The sequence below is a fragment of the Alnus glutinosa genome, chromosome 6 (genome assembly GCF_958979055.1).
Source record: "Alnus glutinosa chromosome 6, dhAlnGlut1.1, whole genome shotgun sequence".
NCBI classification, from domain to species: Eukaryota; Viridiplantae; Streptophyta; class Magnoliopsida; order Fagales; family Betulaceae; genus Alnus; species Alnus glutinosa.
This window is the reverse complement of record NC_084891.1, coordinates 27,872,764-27,896,590: the sequence shown is the minus strand read 5'-3', so window position 1 is coordinate 27,896,590 and position 23,827 is coordinate 27,872,764. Positions and strand designations below refer to the sequence as shown.

The 23,827-nt window shown below is 34.3% G+C and overlaps 3 protein-coding genes across 5 annotated transcripts; 1 reads left to right on the top strand and 2 right to left on the bottom strand.

Annotated features, from left to right (window-relative positions):
• Positions 1–2,359: 2,359 nt before the first annotated feature.
• LOC133872077 (uncharacterized) lies at positions 2,360–5,677 on the bottom strand. Of its 2 annotated transcripts, none has more exons than XM_062309591.1 (4): positions 5,167–5,677; positions 4,716–4,838; positions 4,547–4,617; positions 2,360–2,999 (listed from the first exon to the last, which is right to left on the bottom strand). In XM_062309591.1, the coding sequence occupies exons 1-4, from the start codon at positions 5,479–5,481 to the stop codon at positions 2,555–2,557; spliced, it is 954 nt and encodes a 317-aa protein (XP_062165575.1). In that variant the 5' UTR covers positions 5,482–5,677; the 3' UTR covers positions 2,360–2,554. The 2 variants fall into 2 exon arrangements, with proteins under 2 accessions (XP_062165575.1, XP_062165576.1); XM_062309592.1 differs by having other exon boundaries at positions 4,716–4,835.
• A 4,579-nt stretch (positions 5,678–10,256) lies between these two features.
• Positions 10,257–13,625, bottom strand: LOC133871154 (uncharacterized). 2 transcript variants are annotated; one of them, XM_062308533.1, is made up of 5 exons: positions 13,204–13,625; positions 12,953–13,064; positions 12,254–12,327; positions 11,616–12,170; positions 10,257–10,593 (listed from the first exon to the last, which is right to left on the bottom strand). In XM_062308533.1, the coding sequence occupies exons 1-5, from the start codon at positions 13,405–13,407 to the stop codon at positions 10,483–10,485; spliced, it is 1,056 nt and encodes a 351-aa protein (XP_062164517.1). In that variant the 5' UTR covers positions 13,408–13,625; the 3' UTR covers positions 10,257–10,482. The 2 variants fall into 2 exon arrangements, with proteins under 2 accessions (XP_062164517.1, XP_062164518.1); XM_062308534.1 differs by lacking the exon at positions 10,257–10,593 and adding an exon at positions 10,843–11,158.
• Positions 13,626–19,522: 5,897 nt separating this feature from the next.
• LOC133871028 (probable alkaline/neutral invertase B) lies at positions 19,523–23,469 on the top strand. The gene is made up of 5 exons (XM_062308367.1): positions 19,523–19,681; positions 20,152–20,595; positions 20,715–21,146; positions 21,387–21,945; positions 22,978–23,469. The coding sequence occupies exons 2-5, from the start codon at positions 20,176–20,178 to the stop codon at positions 23,271–23,273; spliced, it is 1,707 nt and encodes a 568-aa protein (XP_062164351.1). The 5' UTR covers positions 19,523–19,681; positions 20,152–20,175; the 3' UTR covers positions 23,274–23,469.
• The last annotated feature ends 358 nt before the right edge of the window (positions 23,470–23,827 follow it).

Sequence of the window (23,827 nt, the reverse complement as noted above, 5' to 3'; positions counted from 1 at the left end):
TAGTTGTTTTGAATTGCATGTAATATATTTAGGTAATGAGAGAGAGTCGGTGCAGAACCCATCTGCCCAAACAGCCTAAGGTGCGGGTCCATTGGCCCGAACCAGTGTGTCTCGACCAGACTGCACATATTACATGCAATTCAAACAATTAATTTCACTCCAATACTGGTCACTTTAACTAAACTATGCATGAGATATACGTGTTACTTGTTTCCTTTTTATTTATGGATGGAACTGCTTTTTGGCTACTAGAAGTTGCAAGATTGAAAATTCAAAATTTGTTTCCAAGTTATTTACAACTTAATTAATTATGAGTTTTACTCTGAGTATGGAGCCTTGTACATCAATAATGTAGGCATAAAAATCCTTACCATTTAATTTAATAAAATTGATACTATTTATTTCAAATAAAATATCAGAACTTAATATTAATGCATCTAACAGTGTATATAAAGTAAATGTTGACACGTCTTTCTTAAATAATGTGAAATCATATACACTATTAGATATATCAATTTTAAATCTTGACTATAAAATAAATAATATCAATTTTTATTTGAAATGAAAATAATCCTATTCCTAAAAGTTAAGCTATAGCATAAAGGGCCATGTTTTACTCGTATTTGGCAGATTGCCAAACTGGTTATGTTTGGCCATTTGGCCATGTTAAAAGAAGACGTGCATTTTCATGCATAACTCCGCATGATGCCATGGTTTTGATTGGCTTGACAATTACAACAGACCACCGTTAACTTATCACTTTTGAATATTTGATTGAAATCACATTTTTATTTTATAGTATTAATTTATAATCTCAATAAATTCTTATTTTTTTTAGTTTTTTTGACAATGATTAATTCAATAATTGGTTAAGACTGCTACGTTAGCATTGTTTATGAGATAATAATGCAGTTTTTAGCATTACTCTTAATTAAAATAAGAAGTGAATGATAGAGATAATGTTGAAATTTAAATTTTTTTGTTATGATATCATGTTAAACTACTATTTATTCTGAAAGTTTATGTTGATAAAAGAAAATTAATTTAACCATTTAATTAATATTTTAATATATATATATATATATATATATATATATATATATATATATATATATATGGTAACATGCCGCTCTTTTCTCTCAAAAAAATGAAAAAAAAAAAGAAAAAAAAAAAAAAAAAGAAAAGAAAAAAGAAAAAAAAGAGAACATGCTGCTCTTTAACAGGAAAAATCTCAGGACCACGACCTCATCTTCTCCCTACTAGAATTAGCCAGCATTTACTTGGCAAAACAGTCAAGATCTCATCCAATATTTAGCGACGTAATATATATATTTATGGGCCATTCATTTGAGATCCTAGCAATAAAACCAAAAATAAAAAAGTTGTTAGAATAGCTTTTTAGGTGATTATTTGGTGGCAGAACCACTCAAAGTGGGTGATTCCACCACCTAGAAGGAGTGGTTTGGGGTGGCCGAACATGGCATCGTTCGATCATCCCATATTTGGCCGGAGGGTATGGCCAAATCACCCCCAAACCACTTTTTTTGAGTGACTGAACTACCCAAGTCACGAAACAATCATAAAAAAATCTCTACTTTATTTTTTTGACTGTGTCATTGCAATTTGAGCCATTCATTTTAAATAAGCGACCCACAAAAAAGAGTAATGTTACACACACTCCCACTTCTCCACACCCTTAGGTGGCTTTTAAAATTACCGTTAGATTAAAATCCTATAAAGATTCATACCAAAGCCAATTGTGGTTTTAAAAGCCACCTAAGAGTGTGAAAAAATAAGTATGAAAAAGTAAGAGTGTATATATCATTACTCAAAAAATATTACACCCATACAATACCATGGATCTCAATCCATAAGAAAGTGTATTTTTTATGCTTCTTTCTTTTTCTTTTTTCTTTTTCCGTTTTCCTGATGAATATCCCTCTAGATGCTAACCATCATCTACTTAGTTAGTTAGTTAGTTAGTTTGTTTTTTTTTTTATAAAAAAATAGTATCTGCATTGCCTCTATAAATCAATCTCTAAAGCATTAAAGATATGCTACACCGAGAGCCTTTTTCTTTGCTAAGGCCAATGTGTGAACACCTTGAATTGTTTTAGCCTTTCCCTAACTCTTTTCCACTTTTGGTGGCATTCTTGTGGCTGTCTCACCCGCCACCCTTTGATCCGTCAAGTTTCAAAGAAGGTAAGGGTTTAAGCACCAATTGCTTGTTATCACCCATAGATTTTGCCATAGAAAGTTATATAACACCCTTCACCAAATCTTTCCAAGCCTACTGTAATGGAGCAATAGGGACGTCGGAGAGGAGTGTTCTCTGGAAAGTCAGTTTTGTATTGAAGAATTGCCTAGAAAAGGGTCCTCCCGACCTGAAATTTCCGATTAACATAGGACTGTTCTATGAACAAATAAAAACAATCCTTGCAATGAGGGCACTAGCAATATTAGTGTCGACGGCAGTTAATCAGCAAAAAGATATCAGTTAATGAGTGATAGTGAATAAATGTAAGAAGCCCTAATCAGTTAATGATAAACATAATCAAGCTGCTCGCTGCCTCTTTGTCATTGCTTTGGGTTCAAAGTCATCGTCCGAGTCATCTTCAGAGCTTCCATCATCGATCTTTTTCCGTTTCTTAGACTGATTCGATAAAACTTTTGAGTCTGTCACCTTCTTTTTATTAGAAGAAGCTAGAGGGGATGGTCTTTTCTTGTTAGCCAAAACAATGTCATCATCAGAGCTTCCATCCTCAATCTTCTGCTTCTTAGTTTGCCTTGATGCAACTATCGAGCCTGTTGTCCTCTTTTTGTTCGATGAAACTGGGGAGCATGGTAATTTTTTCTTAACACTAACAGACACAGTAGTCCGCTTCACTGTAGCTACAGCTTTGGCTGGGGAACTGAACTTCTGCTGAGTACTCCCTTTCTGCTTCTTCTCATAAACTTTCTTTGCAACCTCTTTGGAAAGCAAACCAGACTCCATCATCCTGCAATTACATTTGAATGCATATATGCTTTTACGTAAATCCTAAATATAATTATAATACAGAGAATTGATATTAACACGTGCCAAATCATCGCAAAAACAATAGTCAAATCAATCACATGGTATGACAAAGTAGCTGCTTTTCAAGTGAGCAGAATTACTAAATCATGTCAAATATGCATCACATTTCAATGAGTATTAAAAATGGAGGAGATTTGAAAAAGAAAAAAGGAAAATGAAAGATTGCTCAAAAGTCCCAAAAGATGGGGGCACGCTCAATATGCAACTTATCTAACCCATAAATGAGACTTCTCTGAAAGACCATACTTATTAGTGCTCCCCGTCTCTCTCTCTCTCTTTTCGTTTCCTTTTTCTCCTTTAGAGGAGAGAACAAAATAAGAGTGGACCAGAGCTGGAACATGGTGATCTGCCATATGCATCTACTGACCAAAGGACTGCATATTATCTTCTTACTGAGGGAAAATATAGTGATTATGATAGCTAACAAGGAGTACACTTTAGCAGAAGCTAAAAAAATTTCCTCAAATCCAGATTCAGAAAATAAAATAGTTCTACATAAAATTTTAAAGAAGGGCTAAATCATCAAAACTTCGAGAAGATAAACCCCCATGTCTACATTAATGCAGGATATGCATATCATCAATCTATCCCAACAACATGTTTACATTTTGAAATCACAAATAGCCAAATTTCCTATTAAGGTAACAACAGCTGCTCAATCATCTATGTGCAACAAGCAGATTGCAAATTGCAACGTGTAAGCTGCAACCAAACCCTGAGTACATATAAAGCAATCCTTACACTTGTTAAGTCAACATTAATGCTAAAATCATGGCACCATTTCAATAACAACAAGCCCCATATAGATGTCAAAAACTACATATTGTCAATTTAATGTATTCAGAGAACAAACAACGACTTACCTAGTGACTAAAATCTTGAAAGCCAGAAATTGTTTTACCATCGAAAAAACAAGTCCATACAAATCATTGCAAAGGTAAAAGGTTACATGGAAAGCATTAAGAAATCTCCATAATCTCTACTCATGTAAAATAAATATCATTTGCAAGTTTATACAAAAACAGCTTCCCTAGATGTTGATAAGACCAGTGTATTTCAGTCTAAATGCAACCTGAATATTAAAAAGATTGTCCACATTTCTGTTACTGATATAAGACCAACTGAAGAAAAGCAGAAGTTGTATAAATACAGTAGATTACAAACAACAACAAATTCGCAAAAAAAAATGTACGTCAGAACATGTCGTTGTAGAAAGATAGGAGTGCAACATATACAAAATCCATTTCTTATAAGCATACAACATAACAAAGGCAGTAAATATGAAAAATATCAAGTCAAAAACCAATTAAGTTCTTACTCAAAAACAACCAATTAATCAGTTTTAGGTATGTACACCTTCTCTACATTCCAAAAACCAAGCAAAAAGTAGAACCAAAAAGAAACTTAACAGCAAAACTGGGTCTCACACCACCAAAAAGATTGCACAATTGGGGTAAAATGACTCACCAGAACTGCGCCATTTCGCTATCCGGATTGTGCTTATAAAGCGTTTCATAAAAAATCCTCAGTGAGTCTCTCTGAAATTCCAGAATGCACCAATCCCACCACTCAAAACCCTCAAAGAAAACACCTTAAGTTAAATAAAACCAAGTAAAACAGAACAACAGAACAATACCTCATCGGGAGGGTCTCGCTTCTGACCAGGCAAATCATACACCTTCTTCTCCCTCTTCTTCCGCTCTGCTGCCGTATCTGCCTTCTCCTCCTCCTTTGTCTTATTTCTCCGTTTTGGTTCCTTCTACAAAAGAAAACATAAACCACACCCATCAATCAACAACAGCCACCTCTATTTGCTAAACAGGAACAGAAAAAATAAATAAATAAATAAATTATTAACATTAAACCAAACCACCAATTCAATTCAGTCCAAAGCAATTGTTTGCTTACTTTAGACTACCTAATTTGGCAAGAACTTCAAACAGGAAAAAAAAAAAAAAAAAAACTTAAAAAAAAAATTAAAATCAAATAAAAACTTATATTTCTTAGTTCTTACACTATCCTCAGCTTTAGTCATAGAGCAGATAGCCTAGCCTTTTTAAACTTAACAAAAAAAGAGTATTAGAAACCTTGTCAGGCTTAATATTAGAGCTTCGTTTGGCGAGGGGCTTTTCATCATCGTCATCTTCATTCTCTTCCTTCTTAACTTTGGAGCGAGACCCAGAAGAAAGAGAAGCCTTAATGGGTTTATCATCTTCATCATCTAGGCGCTCTTCTTTCTTCACTTTGGGTTCTTTGAGCCGAGTTTTGGCCGAACCAGCATTTGCATTTGAGGGTTTCTTTTTGCGGCCTTCGAGAATCGATCCCAGGCTCTGCTTCTCGTCCGCTTCTTCTTCGTCTTCCAACTCCGATTTCTTCACGGGCTTCGAATCCTCCAAGGGCATGTTCTTCGGGAAGTTAAAGGATCGCAGAAAAATAGTGGAATTTTCCTTCTTTTTTTTGTGAGAATAATACTGGAGATGGCGATTAGGGTTTTTGAAATTGGGAAGCCCGGGTTTCTTTTTGGTTTTTGAGGTTTTGAACTCCAAAATGATAAGAAAAGAGCGTTTTCTTTAGGTTTCGAGATTGGGACGTTTCGATGGAAACTAAGAGCATTCCTAAATATAAAGCATTCTTAGTAGCCTCACCAAATTTTACTCATCAAAATAATTAAAAATTACTTTTTTCTATTCTGGTGAGCCACTTTATTAAAATTCTCCCAGCAGCCTCACCATTTTAACTAGTCAATATTCACTATTCCATTTAAATAATAATTTTTTCATATTTATTTATTTTTTCTCTATATAATCTTTTTACAAAAAATCATTCATATCCATGAAATAAGGACATTATCATGTGAGAGATGAGAGATGGGAGAAGAAAATGAGAGAAAAAAGAAAAAAAGTGTGCTAATCATGTGAGAGAGAAATGTGAAACAAAATTTGGTGAGTGGGTTGTTGAGTGAAAATGCCTCATCTAATTTGATTAGTAATTTCAGTCATCAAATTTTTTTGGTTAAAATGGTGAGGCTGCTGGGAGTGGTTTTTCAGGATTTTCATCAAATTGGCTTACCAAAATAGCTAAAAAACTAGGAATGCTCTAACCTCGTCAAATTTTACTCACCAAATATAAAATTCTCCCTCACCATTTTAACTATTCATTATCATTATTTCATTCAAATTCTATTTTTTCAGATTTCTATATTCTTTTTCTATTTAATCTTTTTATACAAAAAAGCTACCATACACTTTCATTTTTTTTTCTTTTCTTTTTTTTGAATTCCATACACCTTCTTCTTTTTTTTTTTTTCTTTTTTTTTTTAATTCCAAATACCTTTAAGAAATTCACAGAAGTTTTCATTTGCTTCTCAACCAAATTCAAGAAAAAAAAAAGGAAAAAATAAATAAATGAAAGAACTACAAAATTTATGTCAGGGACAAAAAAAATTAAACCTTTATGTCCATGAAATAAGGACATCAGCGTGCGAAAGATATGAGAGATGGGAGAAAAAAATGAGAGAAAAAAATGAAAAAAGTGTGATGATCATGTGAAAGAAAAATGAGAAGTAAAATTAGTGAGGGAGTTAGTGAGTAAATATTACTCATCAAAATTGGTGAGTATTTTCACTCACCAAAATTTTTTGGTTTAAGTGGTGAGGCTCCTGTGAGTGGTTTTTTAGTGTTTTCATCAAATTAGCTCATCAAAATAATTGAAAAGCTATTTTGATAAGGCTACTAAAAATGCTTTAAAGCGACCTAAAATGAAACTCGTTAATGATTTACTATTTCTATTTTATGTAACTAGCAAAATACATAAAATAAATATAACATTCAAATTATATGTTTTTTTTTTTTTTTAATCTTAATCGTGTGAACAAAAAAAGAAAAAACAGAATATATCTCTTGCCATTTCATTTATGTTTGTTAAAATTTTTGCTTTGTATTTTGTTTATGTTCTCAAAATAAAAGTATTAATAAATAATTAAAAACATAAAAATAATTTCGACTTTTATGACACATCGTAACAATTTTTAAACTAAAAAAAAAAAAAAAATCTTCAAAATACATTAATAAACACATTTCATTTTCTCTTTATTCATCGTTTTGTTGAACCATACTCTTCAAATAGTGTCATTGTGACAAATTGCATATATTTCCGATCACTTTTTCTAAATGAACAACCTTGTACTGGCCAAAACACCTAGACCTTGATCCCTTCTCTCCTTCTCCGTCTCAATTCCGCATTAAAAAATAAAAAAAATAAAATAAAAAAAAAAATTGCTAAAGAATCCTCGTCCAACCTACCTCCCCTTTCATATTTGCCATGTGTCCCAAAACCTGATAGACAACAGTAACAAGTGACAAACCATATGCCAGAAAGCATATATGCATAATAAAAAGTAAGAATATGTTCCTTTGTTTTATGCTCATCCTTTTTTTACACATGTTTTAATAAAATAGAATAATAAACATTATAAATATTTGTTATATAGGCTAGGTTAAGAAGGTGGATTAAAAGTTAAAGATGATATGATAAACTAAATGATCGAGTATATATGCTTTCACTTTTGAAAGCCAAATTGTGATTCAAATGGAGGAGTTTTAATTTGATATGTAAATAGAACTTTAAGTGCAATATATTATTGAGGATTTAAATTGTAACAGGTTGTATAGAATATTTAATTGATGCAGTTGAATGTTTTGGATTTAATTTGAAATAAAAGCCAAACTCTATCTTGAGTTTTATTATATATATAATTAACGTTGGCATCAATCCCAACTGGGTGGGCATCAGTGCAAAAGAAAGGTCGGTTGGGATAGAATCCAAACCGAGAATCAATGCCAAAGCAAACACAGCCGACCGATATATCACTTCCACCATATAAAATAAACCATTCTCACAATAACAGAGGCACGTAGAGAGAGCTAGCTAGAGATCAGAGATGGGTTGGTTTTTTAGGGAAAGAAGGGGTCCGGCATGGAAGCAAGGGTGGACGGAGCAAACCCTGTCATCTATATCTCCACCGCCGATGCCTTTACTCACCGTCGCCGGAATCTTGGTTCTTTTGATGTTGCTCTCCTCTTATACAAACTACAAGTCACAGATGCACCGAACAACCATCAACTTCAAGTTTTTTCTCTTCTTATTGCCTGTGCTGATGATCTTTGTGATGCACATGATCACCAAGTACGGGAGGATTGTGATTCTTGCCCCGATAACAAAGAATGATGCCGTTCATCAAGCCCAAAGCTTGCCTTCAATGCCTTGGGGCCTGGGGTTGCTCGTACTTCTGCTGGTTGTTATGCTCTCTTACCAGTCTTATTTTCATTCCAAGTGGTGGCCACCAATTTTCGGGTCATCATATACATACTAGTTTATATATATATATATATATATGAGTAATTTTGTTATTTAGATTATTAGTAATTCAATCTCTAAATATGAAAAGGCAAACAAGGTGTGGACGAACCGTTGACCATCTATTTGGCATACGAGTTTCACAAAAATTCTCTTAGATTACTGTCTAACTTACTACTAATCTGAGTTACAAATTAATAAGGATCCGGATCCGATCATTATACCCGGTTTAATGTTTGTTAACGGGCCGAAAAAGTCAAAAAGTCTTCCCTAATTTTCTCTTATTTATTAAAATGATTGTTATAATATATAGCCGGCGAATGAAGTTATTTCTTGTAAATGAAATATCCCATGTAATTTACCTTTCAATTCTATGGCGATATTAATTCAAATAAGAGGATTAAAAGGTTATTCTATAGTAATTGTTTCTTATAATCATTGGTGAGAATAGATGGTGCTTAAAGTTATTTATTGTTATGACCGTTCATTTAGAATCAACGGCCCGCACCCATGCAAGTTATCACTTGGGAGTTGGGAGTTTCTTTTTGATTAATCAACGTGCAATAAGCCTTAAATCAGCCAAAACCTTGCTCCGAATGAATGGAATCGGTCCCCCTTAATGCCCACAACGGCAAAAATAGAGCCTTCATTTCATATCCATTTTTTTGGTAATGATTTAAAATTAGTACTTCTAAATATTTAATGGTTCTAAATATTTAATGGTGTAATTGATGTCACATTATTTAACTTTTAAAAAAGATGTCTCAACATTAACATTTTTTTTAAAAAACTTTCAACATTAACATTATGTACACCGTTAAATGCACAAATTTTAAATTATGACTATGAAATAAATACTATAAAACGATAGGCCTGATCATGCACCAAAGGACCTAACATGTCAAATAAAAACCCATGATAAGCAACTAACTGAATTTTGCTGCTTGAATGTCATTTGAGAATACTAATGGAAGACATGAAAGAAAAAGAACATTAACAGGTCCTAAAAAAATATAGGATTAAATACTCTATTGGCATATGAGTTTTAAGTGTTTTTAAATTTAGTACCTTAGTTTTGTATTATAGGTAGTACCTAAATTAGGGGTAAAAAATTATTTGGTACATCTGTTAAATTGTCCGTCCAAATTTTAATGGCTTGCCACGTGACACTACATAAAAAATAAAAATCTTTAAAAAATAATTTTTTAAAAAAAAAAGAAAGAAAAGGCTACCCCCATTTTGGCCGGTCTGGGGTGGCTCGCGCCGAACCACCCCCCATCAGCCAAAACCCATCAATTTTTTTATTTTTTATTTTTTCTCCCATAAGTGGCTGGACCACCCCAAACCGGCCAAAGGGGTGGCATGTTGAGCCACCCCCCTTCTTCTCTCTTTTTATTTTTCCATTTTTTTTTTAATTTTTAATTTTTAATTATTATTATTATTATTATTATTATTGTTTTATATAGTGCCACATGTCAACCGCTGATGTTGACATGTGGCGAGCTGTTAAAATTTGCAAAAAATCTAACCGATGTAACAAAGAGAAATGATCCCTACAATCATTTCTCACAACTCTACAACAAGCTGACGTGGCTGGTAATATTTTATTATTTTTTTGTTTTGTTTTCTTTTCTTTTTATAAAAAAGTAATAAAATATTACCAGCCACGTCAGCTTGTTGTGGGGCTGTTGTGAGAAATGAGTGTAGGGATCATTTCTCTGTAACAAATGAGTTTTTACCTCTAATTCAGGTACCACCTATGATACAAAACAAAACTGAAGTACTAAATTTAAAAAAACTTAAAACTCAGGTACCAATGGGGTATTTAACCCAAAAATATATGGATTTACGTTAGTAATGTTACAAACTTACAGTCATAAAGATAAGAGGAGAGCAGCACAACATGCCACAGACTAAGACTAAAAATTAATTACATATAACAAAATAATTTAAGAATTACAACAGTAGCCACCGGTGAAGCTCTACAATTACATCTATGACTATCTACCCTCTAAAAATCATAAGGCAGGAAAATGTTGTCCTGGGGGTCATCTTAGATGTGTCTTCAGCTTGGGAACCTTGAAGTTGGATGAGAACAATTTTGAGGTCTCGGAAATGGGAGTAACATCAACTACTTTTCTCTTTAAAATTCTGCTTCCCTGGGCAACAAAGGAAGGGTTAGACATATTAGCCTTTCATTTCATCTCTTTCTTCTCTTTTATGTACTTGTGTATGTATTAAGGCATTCATGTACATATTACATAATATCAAACAGAATTCGCAAGGAAAATGTCAATGGAAGTTCAATTTTGACCATGTACATTAAATGCAAAATAATGATACCAATAGGTTTATGCACTAACACTGAATTAAAGATATAAAAAAGATACCTACTTGTCATGCTTTATGCCAATTCTCTGTTATGATAACTAACTATGAGTTTGTTTGTGCAGAAGAGAGTGAGTTGGCACTGTGAAGTTAAAACTTCATAATCAAATTATTATTTTTGATAAGTAAGAATTCATTAAAAAGCGCAGAGGGGCGCAACTCTAGTGCACATGAAGTATACAAAAGAGTCTCTAATCAGAGGAAAGAAACGAACAAGAAAATAAAAAATCAGCAAACGACATACTATCCGGACTATGTGCCGACACCTAAAGATATAACATATTAAGCACATTTCTACAAAGAGCTCCAACCGTAACCTCCACATCCTCAAAAAGCCTACAAAACACATAAAGGAACCTACTTACAAATACGGTAAACAGGACCACAACCCAACAAGGTGCCCCAACTACTCAATATATCCAAGACACTACTAGGCTAATCAAATTATTTAACCTCTAAAGTTTATGATGCAGACAATAATTGCAATTTTTTATTTAGAATATTATAGTCATTGTCAAAATGCTTCAGATTTAATTTATTCAAAGTAAGATTATCATGCACCAAAACCTGTTCCTGCTAGTGAGACGCATTCAACTCAAACGTTTCAACAAGACCTTCAAGAGCAGATGTAGCACTAAACGCTCGTCCATGACATAACAGTGAAAGGTTTCTGTATAAAATAAAGCAGATGAAAAATATCCTAGGGACTTTCACTGGGTCAAGTATCATCTAGCAGTAGCAGGGTATAATAATTATAGCTACATTATGGTAAAGAAAACTAATTCACAAGTACCTTTTCAGAATCGGGAAATTGTGAAGCAGATAATTCGTTTTTGACAGTGATATTACTTCTATTGCTGCCGCTCTTCTTGGCTCCCACACAAGATCGTTGAGCTCTGGCCGTACAACAATTTAACACAGGTGTGACTGAAGAACTTCTAGACTTTTTTAACAAATCCAACTTGTGGGAGGTTCTGGAAGTCGCTTCATTCAATTTATTTCTCTCAGCTTCCATCTCAGCCACTTTATTTCTCAATCTTGCAACCATTTCATCTTTGTCATCATTAAGTGACTGCAGTTGCTCCACTCTGGAAAGAAGTTTCTCTATTGTCTGATTTGCTTTTGCAACTTCAGAACGATTACTCCCTAATTTACTGGTGTAATCATTTTCCATAATTTTATACTGATTCCACACGAATTTCTTCTCTGCCAGCAGTGCAGATACCTCAGAACTCTTTTCCAAGGCAAGCTTCTCATATTCATGCTTTAACCTCCTTATTTCACCTTCCAATATCTTAGAACGCCGCTCTTCTCCCTGCATGTCACTGCCGTTTCTCAGAGAAAGATCCTGTGAAAATTGAAAGCTATCAATAACATTAAAATGAAAATACAAAAAAAACCATATTTCAGCGAAATTGAAGTGGAACATACTTTTAGGTAAGAGGATTCATGAGAAAAGTAGTCAAACCACGCTTTGAAATCTGCCAACTCAGTTTCTGTGTCTTCTGCAATAATGGAAAAGAAAACCACAATGGAGCACTTAGACAATGGTAAACATAAATTCCAAGCCCGCATACACAAAATAATACATGGGAATGTGGTGGAGAAGAAAGAAAGCATGACTCAAATTTTACTGTAAATTTACATAAAAAGTGTAACAAACTTAAGAGAAATACTATAGGCCTTGTGTCCATCATAACTTATTAGAATGAGATACCACTTCGGGCGTGTATGTTCAATTCAATTAACACCCATGACCCATGTCAACTTGGGCATCAAAGAAAGGAAAAAAGTTCTTAGTCAATCTTACAACACAACAGGAGCGCGCACATTATAAAAACCAATTACAGAAAATCTTTAGTTTTTTTACAGCACCTAAGCTAAATCCAATTGTTATTGGAAGAAATCAATGATGCATTTAATTGCTGAGACACCACAGGACGATATAACGGAGCTCGTACTTCTTAAATACACTAAAATCCTCAAATTTCGTTTCTTTTTCGAGAACTAGTCAGAAATCAAATAAAGCTTGGGTCTTTGTGCTCACTGTCTGTGGGTGTTTGTTGTGAAACAAAGAAAACGAGAAAACCCCTAATTTAAATTCGTAGAAATACAATTATAAACACTAACCTAATTTCAATTTCCCGAGAAAAGCCTCTCTCCGCTTCAAACTCGTCACAAAATCTGACTTGGCCGCCTCGAGCGAGAGTGTCATCTGTTGGGCTACCAAATCTCCCTTCAACTGCACAAGAAATTACAAGAAAAATTCCTCAGAAATCATCCAAAACCCTAGACACAAAAAATTCCCCGAAACCCTAATTCCAAATTCCCAAGCCATTCTCCAAAACCCAAAATAATCTTCGAGTCGTTTTGAGAATTACCTGAGAAATCTGGCCCTCATAGAGACGAGCATTGGAGACCCATCGCTCGTGTTGCACTCTGACGCAATCTTCGAAGAGTTTCCTCTCTTTGGCGAGGGTCTCGAGCTGTGCCTGTTGCGTCTGCAACATGTGCACCAGGCCGTTGAAGATCTTGTCCCATTTTCGGCGTTCGGAGGAGACATCGGAGCGTTCATTCGTGCCCATAGCGAATCGCACAAGAAGACGACGAAGCGGAAAATTCAAATCTTTCAGTAGCAGAGAAAAATAAGACCTTTGTATAGCGCGACGGGCTTGGAATGATCAAGTAATCGAAGAAGACGAAGAAGAGAAAGAAAGAGAAGAAGAAAATTCAAAAATCTTTCAGTCGCAGAGTAAAATAAGACCGTTGTAGCGAGAGAGAGGGAGAGAGACAGAGAGCGGGGCTTGACCGGTCGACTAATTGTATTTGTAAAGATTGGGCCTTGGACTGTGCGCGTTGTATATTGTTGGGCTCCACTTCGCTTCGGTTCTATACTGGCCACGTCATAATAGGGAATGGGAAAAAAGTTCACTTACTTTAACTCATTGAATTGTTGCTTCTTTTGTAATTATTTTATTTTACATTTAAAAAAATTTCAATTTAGTATATATATATTTTTTTAATTTTGTTTTCAGTTTTACCTCTTTGTTATGATTTTTTTTGTTAAATTTAGTCAAAATAACCTTGTTTACATATATTAAAAAAAATTCAAAGATTCAAATATAAGTATTTTTTAAATTTTCATTAAATTCTTAATAACGCTAAATCTTTGAAAATTTGACAGACTTCCGTCAGGATTTAACTGTACATTCTAATAAACGGATGAAATTAAAAAAAATTAAAAGATAGATATACTAAATTGCAAATTTTTGAAATTTATATATATATATATATATATTTACAAATGTGATGAAAGATCATCAGGTTTAAAAAAAGTTTTCTCCTTCGAAAAATTATGCATTTGTGCTGTGAACTCTCTCATTCAAAAAAAAAAAATAAGAATAAGAAAAAGAAAGAAGAAAGAAGAAGAAGAAGAAGAGAAATGCTACTTCTCCAACTCAGTTGTATTGGATCGTAGGAAAATTTTTTCAACAAACCAATTTAATAGATTAAGTTAAAAGAAAAAAAATTTCAACCTGAACCATAATTCCTCAATTTACCAAACAAAAAAATCACAATTCTTTAAAAAACACATTTAATGTTTCACTCGAACATGTGACAAATGCATGCTTTTTTAATAATTCTATTAAAAATTATGTATTTCCCACATATTAAGGAATAAATATAAAATTTATAGGCTTTGAATGAAAAAAAAAAAAAAAAAAAAATCAATTTGAAGTACATTTATGTCCAACGTGATTTGGGTCTTGTGAGGGAGTTGACGTCGGATATTTGTTCTTTTTTTCTTTTTCTTTTTTTGTCTTGTAATAGGGAGATTACTGTGACTCACCCAACAATTATTTGGCTGAATAGCAAAAATGCAAATCGAATGTGTTATAGCACGAGTGATGAGGCCATTTTACTACTAACTGGCTAGCAAACTCATATTTTCTCCGAAGGTGGGACCATCCGCGTTGATTTACGGAGAAACCTATCATCATTGTTATCAAAAGTCCGCGACAAAGAAGCGACCATGGAGAAATTGAAGGGGCACTTTGGGCGAATGCTGTAACTTTTTCATATTATACTTGAAGAAAAATTGGTCAAAATTTTATATATTTTCACTCAATTTTAATTTATTCCTTTGATTTTTAAATCCTACTTTTTTAAAATAAAAAAATTAAATATTTCATTCATTCCGTCCAAAATGACTATAGCAATAACACGATAAATGCCACATTAAAAAATAATAATTATTTGTTTTATTAAAAAAAAAAAAAAATCATAAAATAAATAAATAAATAAAAACACACAAAGGAGGGAGAGATATGTCAAAAACTTGTCTAAATATTACGAAAATCGAATAGAAAATTGAAGAAATACACATTGAGTCAAACATGCGGTTGCCTCATAGGAGCATATGCGGATGTACCGGTACGTACGTGTTACCAAACCTTCCCACCCTTCCAACGATCAAAGGATTCCTATATAAAACCGTTTTATATGATTTGGCTTTTCTAGACTTGAAAACAATCTTACTGAGTACGGAAAACTCTTCATTTTTCTACGTCAATCCATTATTTTTTTTTTTAAGGATAATTTCATAAAAATGTATCAAATTATACGTCGTTTTGAGATAAGAGTACTGAATTAGCAAACATCTAAAACTGAAATATGCAAATTTCCAAACGTCTCACTTAAGAGCAGGGGCAGAATCAAGATTTTTGATAAGGGGGGACGAACTTATATAAATACATAACTACATACGTACACAGATACATGTAGTTTTTTCTAAACGTATAAAATTTTTGTTAGAATTTCATTATAGTTCTTATTACTACTAACAAGTGATATTTATTATAGTTTTTATTACCACTAACAATAAAAAAAAACTCGTATAATTTTTTTTACATCAAAGTACCCATTCGATTCAAAATTATAATTTCAAATTTTCACGATATTACAAACACACAATAATATAAACTACTAGTAAAATAAACTAAGCACAATTTATATAGTCCAAGAAAAAGAATACCTTTGAGCATATGCTCTTTCTCTTAACAAGATTTGCCAAAACCCCTAACAACAACAATGATGAGAGTCGTGTCATAACAATGTTTCAACGTCCAAAGCCTAAATGATACACTTATTTAAAAATCAGAACATATTTGACCAGATATATAAAAGAGAATTACCAAGAGTGTCTTGCAACATGAATGTATTTTAACGGGCAAGATTATCTCACCAATGCATTGATCTCTTAAAGACAATGAGAACTGCAATATCAGAGTTACAAAAAACAACATATTTCCTTACATCATTGATTATATTCTTCTCATCGTATACGGTATATCAGTATTCAATATCACAGCAGATTCATTGGATCATCTTGTTCAGCAATCTCAACATAGCAACAAAATCTTTCCATAGATTAAATTCCGCAAAACTTTGGATCAAGTTTTCACCTCTATTCCTCTAATCATCAAAATCCAAGAACATTCTATAGGCATTTCGATCAGAGGAATGGTAACTTAGTAACCTTCTATCAGGTTATCGACTTGGAATCCAAATCTCTTGTAGAGAATCACAGCAGGAGTCCTCAAGGGATCAACATGAAGCGATATACGATGCACATTTCTAGTTCTGGCAGTGTTCTGCATTTTTGAATTGCTGCTTTCAACAGTGCCTCTCTAGTCTCCATGCCCCTTGCCTCCTACACTTCTCCTTCACTGAGTTTGGTTTGTGTATCTAAGGGCTTGCCATCAATCTCAACCGAAGACCACTAGCACAAGACCGTCATTTCATGTGCACAGGCTGGATGGATCATGGACCTAAGACAGTCTTGCCTCAGTGAATCATTTTAAAAAATTTAAAAATCAGAGGCACAAACACATAACCTTAAAGTAGAATCATCTTACAAAATGTTGATATGGCATGGTTGCTATCTACAAGAGGAAAAGGCGAAAAGGGGAAGATAGAATGAAAACCTTGGAGAGGAAAGAAAGCCCAGTGATGACAATGAATTTGCCCTTCTTGATTTCTCTATGGAATGTCACTTTCAGAGTCTCGATGCATATGGGTAGGGGAGACGTGCATGCTTGGTGGTCCTTCATTGCAGAGGTGCAGGCTTCACTTCAGGCTTGTGATTGTGACTTGTGAGCTCAAGTCTCAAGGCACACACAAAAAAAAAAAACAATGGTTAAATAGGTTAGACACCCATGTGCTTTACGAACTTTATTTTTTACACCTTCAGTTTTGTTTTTTTATCAAAATTGGTACCAGTGGTATGGGAAAAGACGGAAATGGTACCTCTGTCCAAAACTAACGTCCAACCACGTCATCCTACAGGTGTCGGCGTACATGCGCGACACCTGTCCCCGTGGCACACCTCAGCGCTGACGTGGCTACCATTTTTTTTTAATGATTTCTTATAATAATAATAATAAAAAAAAAATTAAAAATATATATATGGGGTGGCTGCCACCCCCATTTTGGCCAAGGGGGTGGCTGAGCCACCCTCAATGTACCATTTCTGATACTTATTCAAACCACATGGGGCACATAATGAAATTTATAAAACCACATGGGTATATATGGGAAAAAATTTTTTGTTTAAGTAACAAACATTTAGTCATTTTTTGGGTTATATCAATTGGTCACGCATATAATTTTGTGTTTCCAATTGTTACACATGACTGATTGTGTTTTTTTTTTAAGAGTTCAATTCTTGTCAACATGTTATTTTGATACACGACAGGCATACATATTACTTTTTGTTCAAAACAGGTATACCAAATATACCAAATATTATTTGTATATAAAGTACCATTTATGATATAATTACAAAACTAAAGTACCATTTCTGATACTTATTAAAACTACATGGGTCACATCATAAAATGTATAAAATCACAGGGGTATATATTGAAAAAAAAAAATTGTGGATTTTAATTTTAAGGTTTGTTACTTTTTCTGATACTTTTTAAGGCCAATTGATATAACCCAAAAAATGACTAAATGTTTGTTACTTAAATACAATTTTTTTTCCCATATATACCCCTGTGGTTTTATAAATTTCATGATGTATCCCCCTGTGGTTTGAATAAGCATCAGAAATGGTACGTACTTTGAGGGTGGCCGGCCAAAATGGGGGTGGCAGCCACACCAAATTTTTAATTTTTAATTTTTTTTTTTGTATATATATTATTATTATTATATATAAGAAATCATTAAAATAATAATAAAAAATGGTAGCCGCGTCAGCGCTGAAGTGTGCCACAGGGACAGGTGTCGCGCATGTACGTCGACACCTATAGGATGACATAGCTGGACGTTAGTTTTGGACAGAAAATTGGACGGAGGTACCATTTCGTCTTTTCCCATACCACAGGTACCAATTTTGATACAAAACAAAACTGAGGGGACAAAAAATAAAGTTCGTAAAACACAGGGGGCAAATATGTATTTAACCCAAAAAACAAACCAAGTTTGGATATTTGGTTAGAAGTTAACGGTAGAAACTATAAATATTTTTGGTATTTCAAAATGAAAAAGGGGTTAAAATATAAAACAAAAAATTTAAGAGGGAAAAAAAAATATTTAGGGAGACAAATTTATAAAATTACATATTTTAAAGAGAATTTAAAAACTTTTGGGGGGACATTCGCCCCCCCTCCCCTCCCCACCATGGCTGTGGGTCCACTCTGCTTAAGGGTACTCCGTTCAAATTTACTGTTAAATCTTAACGGAGTACCTAAAATACCCCTAATTTTTTTAGGAAAAAAAATGAAGAAAAAATTTAAGTGTTGGTCGGTATATTATATTAACAATGTATACCGGGAATGATGAAGTTTTTTTTTTATTAAATTAGGTTGATTTTTGATTTTTTGATTTTTAATTCAGTTTATTAACTCGTCATGTTAGTTTTTATGAGACTCAAATTTGAAGAAAATTATATTCTAGTGCAAATTAAATGCTGATTTAATATCAAATAAGTAATTTTGTAATTGCACGTAAAATAATGATGGAATAAAAAAAAAAAATTGCATTTTCAAGCATTACTTGTATCAAAAACTCTTGAAAGAGTCATTCTACACATGCACCCCTCATCCCTCATTGTCACCCCTTTATAATAAAAATCAATTTTTTTTTAAGGAAAATAGGGTGACAAGGGGAGATGTCACCCCTTTATAATAAAAATCAATTTTTTTTAAAAAAATAGGGTGACAAGAGGGATGAAAGACTCATCTCTAGCATATTCTCCTATCATCCTATTTTTTTTAAAAAAAATTAAATTTTATTATAAAGGAGTGACAAGGGAAGATGAGGGGTGCATGTGTAGAATGACAAAGAAACTGGTTACCTTTTGCTTTGAAAAATAAATATGGAGGTGACGGAACAGACCCAATGAAAAATAGCCACGTGTTATCCGTAGGTCAAGTACGATGCCACCAACCATCCACGGTCTCGTTTAGAACAAGAGGTCTTGTCAAATGATAGAAAGACAAGCTCGTGGGAGAATATCCCAAGTCATTCATCAGATTTCCCAAGATGTCCACCTTGTCAGTCACCTAGACAACCTAGTCCCATCCGACAGTACAACTCCACCGGTTTAATCGGTGAAGTCACAGTTTGTAACCGGCTATATCGGTTGTGCCACAGCCACCCCTCACCCACCTACCATATACCGCATTTAAATTGCCGTACTTGCAAGAGACAGATTCTTTCCATTCATTGTCGTTGACACGCACAGAGGTGGTGTTCGTCTGTTCCTCCGCGCCCCCACGCGTTTCCACGGCCTTTTTCCTCCTGTTAGCTCGAGTTTCTTGATTGCCATTTGAGGCTCTTGGTCTGCTTCTGGTAAGCATAGGCAATTGATTAATTTTCTTCTTTCACTCCAATATTGTGCCAAAAAACTAGCCCAACATTTTCTTCTTGTTCATTTCAAATGGTCTCAGTTTTTATTTATAAATTTTAATGTATTTGCTTCTTTCTAGATTCTGAATTGGTGAATTACAATATGCTCACACTTACTATACAGTCGTTCAAGTATGTTTTTGCTTCTTTTTCAGCGACCGAATGCAGATTTTTTAACCAAGGATTAATTAGATGATTAAGTTTTTTTTTTTTTTGAGAAAATGGTGATTTAATATCATATCGGAACAGGGGTTGACTTTAAAGTTTAACCCGTTTCAATTAAATATTTTGTGCGTTCGACTTCACTTATTGAGGGGAAGTTTCGCCGCTCGCGAGAAAATTACTCATCATTTTTTACATGTTTAAGGTTTTGAGAACAATAATTTAACATGTTGGTATGGTGGTGGATTCAGATTTTGAGAATTAAGGCTTCAAGAATGTCACCAAATGTGTCCCAAAACGGAAGTAAGAAAAGTCTTGAGACGTCAGGCAGTATATTTGAAATTGAGGACTTTGATGTTTTGAGGTCATTGGAGAGGCCAAGGCCGGTTAGTATAGAGAGGGTTAGATCCTTTGATGAAAGGTCATTCAGTGAATTATCGAGTACTCTATCGCCTCGTGCATTTGGTAGAAATGCCGACAGTTATGCTCACATCATAGATCATCTTGAGTATCCATCTTCTCCACACAGACGGTCTGGATTTAATACACCCAGATCAAATAGCCACTTTGAATCACATCCCTTGGTAGCTGATGCATGGGAAGCGTTGAGGCGTTCCTTGGTTTACTTCCGTGGGCAACCTGTTGGAACCCTTGCTGCAGTCGACCATTCTGTTGAAGAACTTAACTATGATCAGGTGAATCCTGATTTTTCAAAATCTGTTCTTTTTAATTACTGATTACTACATTTTAATGCAGAATTCTTATAAATTTTCTTCCCCTTTTGAATCTATGTGGGACTTCCTCTACTTGGCAGGTGTTTGTTAGGGATTTTTTCCCAAGTGCCATGGCTTTTTTGATGAATGGTGAGGAAGAAATTGTGAGAAATTTTCTTTTGAAAACTCTTCGCCTTCAATCTTGGGAGAAAAGGATAGATCAGTTTAAACTAGGGGAAGGAGTTATGCCCGCAAGTTTTAAAGTGCTCCATGATCCAAAAAGAAACAATGATACTTTGATTGCAGACTTTGGTGAAAGTGCGATAGGAAGAGTAGCTCCAGTTGATTGTGGATTTTGGTGGATTATATTACTGCGTGCATATACAAAACATACAGGGGACTCTTCCTTGGCAGACTTGCCTGAATGCCAAAATGGTATGCGCCTTATTTTGAGCCTCTGTCTCTCAGAAGGCTTTGATACATTCCCAACTCTGCTGTGCGCTGATGGATGCTGCATGATTGACCGGAGAATGGTTAGTTTTTTTTTTTTTTTGCTTGATTTGTGATGTTACCAACAATTTGACCATCAAAAAAGAAATTATTATGTTGTCTATATTCCTGATTGTGCTTCACTTACCAGCCCAAATAAATAGATTGATCTTCTCAGACTTGTTTATGCATTCTACATTAGAATATGTCTCACATATCTAAGATTTCTCTGTTTCTTCTGTATTCTTCTGTGTGGTTTGATTGTCCAATTCTTTGTGATTCAGGGAGTATACGGGTATCCTATTGAAATACAAGCACTCTTTTTTATGGCTTTAAGATGTTCTTTGCTCTTACTTAAGCCAGATGGTGTGGGAAAGGAATTTGTTGACCTTATAGGCAACCGTCTCCATGCTCTGAGCTATCACATGAGGAGCTATTTTTGGCTGGACTTGAAGCAGCTCAATGGCATTTATCGGTATAAAACAGAGGAGTACTCCCATACTGCAGTTAACAAGTTTAATGTTATGCCTGATTCTCTTCCGGATTGGGTGTTCGATTTCATGCCAAGCCGTGGTGGTTACTTTATTGGGAATGTTAGTCCTGCAAGAATGGATTTCCGTTGGTTCTGCTTGGGAAACTGTGTGGCGATTTTATCATCTTTGGCAACACCTGAGCAATCTGCAGCTATAATGGATCTCATTGAATCACGTTGGGATGAGTTGGTTGGAGAAATGCCACTGAAGATCTGTTATCCAGCCATAGAAGGTCATGAATGGAGGATTGTGACTGGCTGTGACCCAAAAAACACTAGGTGGAGTTACCACAATGGCGGCTCTTGGCCAGGTGAGCTTCTGTTGAGTTTTTCTTCAAATCATGGCAGAATTATGACTGTATTGACCCCTAACCGTTGACCGTGTAACTGCATGAGTGGGTAGTTGGCTTTTTCCAACTAACCACCTAAGGCGGTGCAATTAGCGGTGATAGGGTAGTTACAGGCGGTTACCCTTCATATATATATATATATATATATATATATATATATATATATATATATATATATATATATATATATATATATATATATATATATATATATATATATATATATATATATATATATATATATATATATGTTAGAACAGTTTTCTGTTCAGTGTGAACGGCACCTTCACTTCCACGATCAATGTAAAACAACTAAAATTAAGAGATCATTCCGCGTGTTTCACTCTGATGCCTAAGTTAGTCTCTGAGAAAAAAGTATGCTCAATGAATAAAATAATCAATCTGTAGTTTATATCTAGGGTATGAGCCTATTTATAAGCAAAGAGGTGGAGTCAAACCTGAATTAGGTTTTCTACTCCCATATAAACTAGGAGTACCTGTAGTTTGATTTGGTCTTGGAGTCTTATCCCCATTTAACTAGGAGTTGAACTGTTGATCAGATTCTTCAATGAGTCTTTATTGGACATAGATTGTGATTACTATCCCACTTCGACTTGGAGTATAATTAACAATATATCATATTAAAAAAAATAGTATAGCAAAACAACGTCATTTTGCTATAGGGTTTCATATCAAAACACTATAACATGCTCAAAACAATCTCAAAACGGTCTAAAAAAAAGGAGGCCCAAAAGGCTTATACTTGGCAGGCGGTTATTGCGGTGTGGTTTGGACATAAATAATCGGTAACCGGCATTGAGGATGGTTGGTTACCGCCTAAGGCACCACCACTGCCTATAGAGTCCTAGGCAGAATATTGTACAAAATCTTGTGTGCCTGAGAAAGTTGATTCTTCAATACATCAGCATTTTCATTTTTTCATGTAGAAAAATGTTCCGAGAGATATAACGTATGCAAATATTTTCGGTGCAGTGCTTTTATGGCTACTCACAGCGGCATGCATTAAGACTGGACGTCCCCAAATTGCAAGACGTGCGATTGACCTTGCTGAAAGCCGGTTGTCAAAAGACCACTGGCCGGAGTATTATGATGGAAAGCATGGCAGGTATGTCGGAAAGCAGGCTCGTAAATTCCAAACCTGGTCTATTGCAGGCTACTTGGCCGCCAAGATGATGCTTGATGACCCTTCCCATTTGGGTATGATAACACTTGAGGAAGACAAGCAGATGAAACCCCCTTTAAAAAGATCTGCCTCCTGGACTGTTTGATGCTTGATGCACTTCAACTTCAATCTCCATTCTCGACCCAAATTAAACTTTAGATATGAAATCATTTTCAATCTCTTTTTAAGCAATACTTCAGATATGAAATTTTTTACACGGGACAGTGGAATTCATGCAGTTTACAGGTTGATTGCTGGCTATTTGTTCTCTCAATATATGGAATCACATTTTTATCTTGCAATTATCTCTAAATTCTGATATAGCCAGCAGCATAACTACCTTGAGCCTTGGCGGGTTTCAGCTCCCAAGCCTCAAGATGTTCCCAATTTTTTTTTTTTTTTTTTTTTTTAAATGCCTATGTAATCCTTTTAAATTTAAATTTTTACCCCCCCTAAAAGAATTTCTTTTTATATAGTCACAATCAATCATGTTAAAAAAGAAAAAATAAAAAAGAAGGAATAATTTATTGGTTGATTGGGATTGTCATGTCAACATTGTGGGATAGTGAGGAATGAAAATGTAGTTTCTAGCATTGCTCTTTCGAATTAGATGCATTTTCTTTTGGTTCTATATATATGGAATGCAATGGCGGATTCAAT